General features: G+C 38.1%; 2 protein-coding genes across 3 annotated transcripts; one reads left to right on the top strand and one right to left on the bottom strand.

Moving 5' to 3' along the window:
- Window positions 1-979: 979 nt before the first annotated feature.
- Window positions 980-2,545, top strand: LOC121632709 (GTPase IMAP family member 9-like). 2 transcript variants are annotated; one of them, XM_041974398.1, is made up of 3 exons: window positions 980-1,187; window positions 1,335-2,404; window positions 2,442-2,545. In XM_041974398.1, the coding sequence occupies exons 1-2, from the start codon at window positions 1,157-1,159 to the stop codon at window positions 2,354-2,356; spliced, it is 1,053 nt and encodes a 350-aa protein (XP_041830332.1). In that variant the 5' UTR covers window positions 980-1,156; the 3' UTR covers window positions 2,357-2,404; window positions 2,442-2,545. The 2 variants fall into 2 exon arrangements, with proteins under 2 accessions (XP_041830332.1, XP_041830340.1); XM_041974406.1 differs by having other exon boundaries at window positions 1,335-2,395; window positions 2,463-2,534.
- Window positions 2,546-2,694: 149 nt separating this feature from the next.
- Window positions 2,695-5,250, bottom strand: kdelr3 (KDEL endoplasmic reticulum protein retention receptor 3). The gene is made up of 5 exons (XM_041974438.1): window positions 4,864-5,250; window positions 4,343-4,443; window positions 4,032-4,190; window positions 3,667-3,919; window positions 2,695-3,464 (listed from the first exon to the last, which is right to left on the bottom strand). Exons 1-5 carry the CDS (start codon window positions 4,952-4,954, stop codon window positions 3,421-3,423), a joined length of 648 nt encoding a protein of 215 aa, XP_041830372.1. The 5' UTR covers window positions 4,955-5,250; the 3' UTR covers window positions 2,695-3,420.
- Between the last annotated feature and the right edge of the window lie 2,663 nt (window positions 5,251-7,913).

Raw genomic sequence — 7,913 nt, 5'->3', positions numbered from 1 at the left:
CACAATTAAAATTCTATCTTAATATCAATTTGTGCTTGTTTTGATTATGAAACTTTAATGATTATACCCAGCATTGAGGGAAAGGAAAAGCTCCACGCTGTTCCTAAATTTAGGAGAAAACGGTGCCTCTTTAATGCAGTGGGGGTTTATATATATATATATATATATATATATATATATATATATATATATATATATATATATATATATATGTAAGAGAGAGAACATAATTAGAGCGTATGAACTTGCTGAATGATTGCTATTATGTAGACTGTAAATGAGTATTTCCCTTAAGTATTGTCAAGTACTTGACAAATCATTTATTGGTGTGTTATGTTTTTAAAAATGGGCAGGTTCTTCTTCCTGCTTCTTCTCAAGCATGGAGGTGCCTGAAGATGTGCTTTGATGTGTTTTGTCTAGTTCTATGTTGCTTGTCCGTGTGAGAAATAAACTGTTATACATCAAGCTTCAAACCACAAAATGTGCAAAAATATTTTTGTCTGGTGAATTTGGACCAAGAAGTAGGTATAAACGTAAAACTACACATAAGAGTAAACTTAAACTACCGTTAATTAGTTCAACTTTATTCATATTGCAGCACCAAACAAAAATGTATATCAAACTACTGTACTGATGAAACTTTATGAATTTAATCATGATGCTAGAAAGAACCCCTGAGTTTTCCAGAGCCATGTTAATCCTGAAATGCAGCCTGTGAGGAGAGATAATGAAAAAATAAAACGTCTAACAAACAAAAGGTGTGAGTCACATGACGGTGTGGTTGAAGAGGACAGTATTGATAACGGGATGTCGTTTGTAAGATCAAATATTATTTACATAATTCTCATTTTGTGTTACTTATTTCTTATAGCCTACTTGTCTAAAAATGGAAGAAACACAAATCAGCCAGGGATTCGTTGTGGGGGGGCGAGTTGGTTGCTGATGATGTGCGTCACCATAGCAGCGTGCAGCTCCGCTGTGCTCCTCCTCGGACAGCAGCTGTGCACCGATGCGCTCTGTGTTTAGGCGGAAATTAAATTTTAATTAATAGCAAGAGGACATTATAATCGTATCAAGAACATAAAGAAACCACGTTCCGTATTTTCGGACACCAAAAATCGGCGTACGTAAGATTTTATCGCAGTTGCTGTAAAGGATGTCATCTGAAAATGCTGCGTCACATGAAGGTATGTCTGAGTTAGTTAGTGATTAGCACTGTCCCGTCTCACTGTAGGTTAACCCCCTGACGGTTCAGCTTGAAAATATGAAGCTAAAATTTCTCTTGTTGGTCAAATATTTTTAACATCTTTGCACCATTATTATGTTTGGCACAGCTAGTGACGCATCATCCTCCACATCAGAAGTTGAACCCCTGAGGATGGTTCTGCTAGGCAGGACTGGATCTGGACGAAGCTCTTCAGGGAACACGATCCTGGGCAGAACAGCCTTCTGGGTTGAGGTGTCCCCATGTTCTGTTACCACACGATGCAGGAGACAGACTGGGACAGTAGATGGGCACAGCCTATCAGTCATTGATACCCCGGGGTTCTTCCATACCCACTTGTGCCCTCAGGAAGTTATGGCAGAGGTAGGGCAGTGTGTTAGTTTGTACTCTCCGGGACCTCATGTCTTCTTGGTGACCCTGCAGATCAGTAGGTTCACCCAGGAGGAAAGAGAGACCTTGGAGTGGATTAAAGCCAGGTTTGGGCCTGAAGTCTTCAGGTTTTCCATGGTGCTATTCACCTGGGGGGACCAGCTGCAGAGCAAAAGTATTGAGGATTTCCTAGAAGAGAGTCCTGAGCTTTCAGAGTTTGTCAGCAGCTGTCATGGAGGTCATCATATCTTTGACAACAGCAGGCAAGATGAGACAACAGAACACTCACAAGTCATGCAACTTATCAGGAAAGTAGAAAAGATTGTGGAGAAGAATGGAGGCAGTTACTATAGCAACGAGATGTTCAAGGAGGCAGAGAGCGCCATCAAGGAGGCACAAGAGAGGATTCTGGGAGAAAGAGGGCATATGGTGGAGTCCCTTCAGAAGGAGACTGAAGACAAAGAACGAACACCAGCCACAGAGAGGATGAGGAGGGAGGAAGAGGAAGCCAGGAAGAGAGAAGAGAAGCTTTTCTGGTGTGAGCTGGTGACTGCGCTGGGGAGAGGTGCTGCAGAAGGGGCAGGGATCATGGGGAAGGATGAGGGGAAAGGGAAACCTGTAAAGAAGGTAAAGGTGGTGGAGAAAGCAGCAGCTTTGGCAGCATCACCACTCTCCATAAAATCAGCTGTAAAAGTGGTGGGAGGAGCCGTCAGAGAAGGAAGCAAAGTGTTATACAAACACAAAAAAACTTTACTGCACTGAGGGAGACGTGGCTGAAATAATTTGATTTAAAAAAAAAAGGTGAGGCACGTCTGTATTACACAAAAGTAATGTGTTTAAAAAATCTGTCTTATGTGTTTTTTCCCCATGTTCCTCTGATATCAGTTGCATCAGCACAAGCACTTTAAAACACCATGAACTAATGCCAATGTGTGCAAACTGCAAACAAAGGTAAACATCCTTGTGTCTTTCAATTCATGTGAACTGCCAACAAAGAATAGAACCACACTTTTGAGTTGAGCCAATGTACAGTATAATAAAGAAAGTTATAAAAATTGTTGACAATTCAACTTGTTGTGACTAACAAATTCATATTTTTGACAAACCAGTTAGTTATCAAAACTGTACACAATCAAATGGTATTTTCTCTCTCTTCTTTTTTTTTTTAAAGTGGACATAATTAATCTGATGAAGGTACAGCAAAGAATCATTTAACTAACACTGCAGCAGCTTCATCTTTGGCTTTATACAACATGACAAAACATTTAGCCCTGTTTTCTCCCATGAAGAAATAGATAAGTAAAAAAAGACAAGATGAAGAAAAAGTACAAAAAAAAAACAAAACAACTTGCATTAAGGAGAGAACACGCATTCAACACAGAGTGAGAGGAATACACTGGATTTACAAATGTAGTATTAGTTAAGACTAACTTGGGGATTGGATTTAAGAACCTCGGACTTTTGCACTCACTGGATCTGTAGAAACTTAAGCTACAAACAAGCTACCTGAGTGCTGTGCATAAATACTGAAGCCACCATCAGCTGCATTTATTTTGGGATTCAACATTTAAACAGCATACTGTTACTAAGCTCTTTTTGCACACTAGCAATGTCATATTTGCATTTTAAGGACAGAAAAACCAAACAAAACCGTATTACTAGTAAGCATTTACTCTCCAAATACATAAAATCATAAACATACATAAAGTACCAAAAAGAACATAGTCCCACTGCTTAAAACAAATGGAGTTGAAAGCCAAGGTCTTTGTTCAGATGCAGAACCATGGCAGGCACAGATGGGTGATTCTACAGCCCTGATGTCCACCTCAAACCGGCATTGGCAGGATTATCTTCCCTTTTCCTTGCAGGACTGTAAGCAAACACAAATCAAGTTATTAACCTTCTCCACTCCTCTGTTTACCTGCTTAAAACAAAGACTTCACCTTCACCCAACCAGACTCATATTTACTTTAACTGCTGACATAAAAAAGATGCTTCTCTTCCTTAATGTAACTTTCATATGATTATATACTGGCTGAACAATAGCATAACTATTACACATTTATACTCACCCCTTGTTGCATAAAGATAGAAGAAGTCACAGAAGAAAATGGTCTGCACGACTCCAGACACTACGGCGATCTGGTCAAAGAAGCCCTCTGTGTGGTAGCGCCACACCCAGTTGGCGATGTAGAGCGCTCTGTAGAGGCCGAGGAAGAATAAGTAGTGGGTGGTGATGGACTCTGCCTCGCCTGTCTTGGTGATCATGAAGAGCTGCGGCATTATGGCCACACTCTCCAGGAAAATGGAAAAGGTCCACAAGATCTGGATGGAATCGCAACACATTTGGTAAATTCGGAGTTTGTTCAGTTGATCTGAACTTAAAACTAACGCGGCTGCAAATGAATTACTATAACTCAGCAAATTTGTGTTTTACCTCCATGGGGGTGAAAGCATAGTTCTCCAGGAAGGACAGGCCAATGACCGGCACCAACAGGAACTCCACGCGGAATGTGTCGTTTTCTGAATTATATGTGTTCTTGAAGCGAATGTAGATCAAATATACGGTGGCATAGGACAGAGACAGAAACACCACCTGCAAAAAGCATCAAATACTGATTAAGATAAGACCTTCAATTCCTTAGTGGTTGTTTTTAGACATTATATACTAATTAGATACATGACAGGAACTCTTTGGAGCTTTTCCAAATATGCATCAATGTTCCCCAGTGAGATCTCCAGACTTACCTTCATGACTGAGTTGTAAGCTGAAATAAAGACCGTAAATAGGTCAAGATACCTGGTGGTAAAGACAAGCGCAAACAGCACCTGAGATTTCCCAGAGATGCCTACAAGGAAGAGGAGAAGAAATTAGAAAACTTATAAGTCATTTATCATGTGCAGTTACAGGCGGATATCACAAGCTGGTCACACTGAGCCAGGAAAGTTTCCACGAAGGGAAAATGGTTGGTTTTATTGATCATAGAGTGTCGAATGATAACCGGATCAGAAGGCATTTATCTTTAACAGTGCCACGTAGCTTCCACTTCTGTTCAAGAACTCACCACTATGCAAACACCCACTATTAAGCACTCATCTTAATATTACAAGAACTCCTCATTGTGTATTCAGGAGTACTGAAGCATCGCTGTAAAAACAAGGTGCAACTGTATACACAACATACTGTGACACTACACAATCGAAACAGCCTGCAGAAAGTTAAAAGTCCACTGAAAAGAGTGAAGATTAGCAGACTTGTGTGAGCATACCAGCGCAGGATTTTGACCTCCATATCTTCAGCAGCAGGATGATGATAGCCACCAGATGGGACACGTCGCCTGCCAAACGAAAGATATTCATGCTGCTGTTATTCCGCTTCAAACAGGTATAATCTTAATCAAACTCCTCAAAGGCCTTCACACTTCCACAGGAGACAGTTCAGAGTCGTTTTGTTGGAAAACGCAAACAAACATAAGCTCCTGTGAGATTAGAGGAGGGAAAACAAACTAAAAATGGTCGCGCATTTAGTGTCTGGCAGCTCGTGGGCTCCTTATCTAAATGTGCGCGTGTAAACAAATACAATGTCTGCTGAATTCGCCCGTAAACTCATTTCAGGTTAAGGCAGCTGTTAGCTAGAGGAGGTGACGTGGCTGTCAAGCCAGTAATGATAAAAACATGGCTCAAACAAATGTATCTGCTTCCGGTTATTGTTTTTCAACGCAAATGTCTCGTCTAGTTGGCACGCGCACAACTGTTGAAGGTTTTACCAAATCAGAAACAAAAAACATTTACATAAATACCCTTTATATGCTTACGTTTAACGCATCTATACACTGATAGTCTTGGTCAATGTATTAATAGTAATTAAAAAAGAAAGAAGTTGACGTTTTAATGTGGAAAGTAAAATTCCCAAATCCCTGACACTTCCGGTTTTGCTTGACTCACCATCGCGAACTTGAAACTGTGGGATGATCCCACAAGATCTACTGCAATGATTAACCAGTAGGTGGTGACAGACTGCAGGGTACAAGAAAATAGGCTTTATATCCATCCATCCATCCATCCATCCATCCATCCATCCATCCATCCATCCATCCATCCATCCTCATGGTGGGAAAATATTCTATACTGTAGTACAGCTTTAAGGTGCTTGTTCTTTGCTTTAATAATTTACTTACATTTTAAAAGTACTTCAAACATGTAAAATTTAAATAAGCTATTGCTAAATTTATCTAATAGCTTTTATGAAAAAAATACAGGTTTTCCTCAAGTTTGATTATCAAGCTTTTATAACATGTAGTTAAATTAAACTAGATTAACTGATACTGAATTATTGAAGAATGAATGAATAAACTGGCAGCAATGACTTCTGCTGTCTTGCAGCTGCATGAAAATACTTTTGACTGAACACAGTTTTTTCCTCATTGTGTTGTATACAGGGTGTAAAGAATTGTCCATTATGTTGAGCAGCTTGTGCAGCCTTGTGTATGTATATGTATCTTGAATACAACACATTCTTGGATATTACACTAGAAATTTTGAACTGCTTTGACTTCTGGCGTCTTACAAAATGGTTAATGTCACATTTTAGTCAGGAGTTAAAACACAACAATTTCTTTTTCCAACTTTACCTATGGTTGCAAGTAACTAATTGTTCAAATGATTTAACACCTAACTATTAATTCAAGATTAGACAAAAAGTTGCATAAACCAAAAAAGAAAAAAACAAAAAATAAAAACAAACTTTTATTTCAGAATTTTTATTAGGTCTATCCTTAGATTTATCTGGAGTCAGTTTATTTATATATAAAAAAACAAAACAAAAAAACAAAAAAACAAACTGCATTTAAGAATTTGAACAGAGCTCCCTCTCCGGTAGCTATAACAGCAACTTGATGATTACACTTCACGCTTCAGTAATGATAATCTCATATTTTAATAAGCTGTGAAATTTCCTTTACTTTTGATTAATATAGAATGTTTGATTTTGTGTTTCATCAAATTGTTATCAAACATCTTAGACCGCCTGTCTGTGAAATATATGTTATAGAGAAATGACCTTTACCACCATCTCCTATCAGCTTGTGTTGTTTTTACTCTAAGATGTAAGTTCCTTTGGTGAAAATCGTCTGCTAATTGACTGTAGAATAGAATAGAATAGAACAGAATAGAAAGATAATTATACATTCATTTATATGTACTCATGTTGACAATATGTTAATGAATACAACCTGAGTTGGATAAACAAAAAATGCAAAGGCACCAAAGTCATCAGATTGTCTTGAAATCATCCAAAGTGTTAACACTAGTAGATTTCCATCTAACTGCATGGCATGGGAGGTCATATATATGATTTTACTCATTGGTGTTTTGTTTTGTTTTATCTGTCTACTGTTTCCTCAAAGCTTTTGACATTTACCCTACACCTAACTTAATTTTTTATCTGAATTCTGCCTTCTATATCATCAACAGATCTTACAAACACTCCTCTATTTCTCTTCATTTTTTTGTCTCATCTCCTGCTGAATCCCCCTGTTTTAACTCTTGTCCCATATCCTCCCTTTTATGGATGTCCACCCACTGAAGTTGAATTCTGGCAGCCTGTTTCCTGGTATTTGATATTTGTTTACAAATCCCAGAATGGTTTAGGCCCAGAAGACATCTGTGATATGTTCAGAGAAGATAAACCTAGCAGAGCTCTTAGATCCAAAGACTCTGGTCAACTAGTCCAGACCAGAGTCCAGACATTTTTAAATCCAGGTTAAAAACATTTCTTTTCTCATGCGCCTATACATGAAATCTGCACAGAAACTTTTAACTTATCTTGCTTTTAATCATTTTAATGTAATTTATTATTTTATTGTGATTATGTGTTGATTATGACTTTTACTATTTCTAAATATCTGTAATGTCTTTGTTTTATGTAAAGCACTTTGAATCGTCCTGTACATGAAATGTGCTGTACAAATAAACTGCCTTGCCTTGCCTTCTCCTCTCATTTCTGTTGGTATAAAATTAGCTCGGGACACCTGTGATTATACAGGAAACTTTTCAGCCTAAATAAACTATTATCTGTACTGACACAGAGAAATGAACAAACCAACAGAGTTCACAGTAACACACCCAGACAGCCTGGTACTTTTTTTATGTAACTATATTATTTAAAATATTTATTGTTTCAAGACCTGTGACATTAAATCTGAACCGTCATAAAAGCAATAAAGTGGGAGATGAGATAAGGAAACACAAGACATGGTGATCACACACATGATTCTCAACAAATGTTTCTTTATTAATCCTTGCAGGGTGACTAAGATGA

Source organism: Melanotaenia boesemani, chromosome 2, assembly GCF_017639745.1.
Source record: "Melanotaenia boesemani isolate fMelBoe1 chromosome 2, fMelBoe1.pri, whole genome shotgun sequence".
Lineage (NCBI taxonomy): Eukaryota > Metazoa > Chordata > Actinopteri > Atheriniformes > Melanotaeniidae > Melanotaenia > Melanotaenia boesemani.
Note: the sequence above shows the minus strand (reverse complement) of the source record. Positions and strands in the feature narration are given on the sequence as shown.

Bases quoted from the DNA above. Each gene is read 5' to 3' on its own strand.
- LOC121632709 (XM_041974398.1), top strand. From the start codon at position 1,157: ATGTCATCTGAAAATGCTGCGTCACATGAAG. The intron at 1,188-1,334 runs GTATGTCTGAGT...TGTTTGGCACAG, and splicing joins AAATGCTGCGTCACATGAAG to CTAGTGACGCATCATCCTCC.
- kdelr3 (XM_041974438.1), bottom strand. From the start codon at position 4,954: ATGAATATCTTTCGTTTGGCAGGCGACGTGTCCCATCTGGTGGCTATC. The intron at 4,444-4,863 runs GTATGCTCACAC...TCTTCCTTGTAG, and splicing joins GAGGTCAAAATCCTGCGCTG to GCATCTCTGGGAAATCTCAG. The intron at 4,191-4,342 runs GTAAGTCTGGAG...TGCTTTTTGCAG, and splicing joins CTTACAACTCAGTCATGAAG to GTGGTGTTTCTGTCTCTGTC.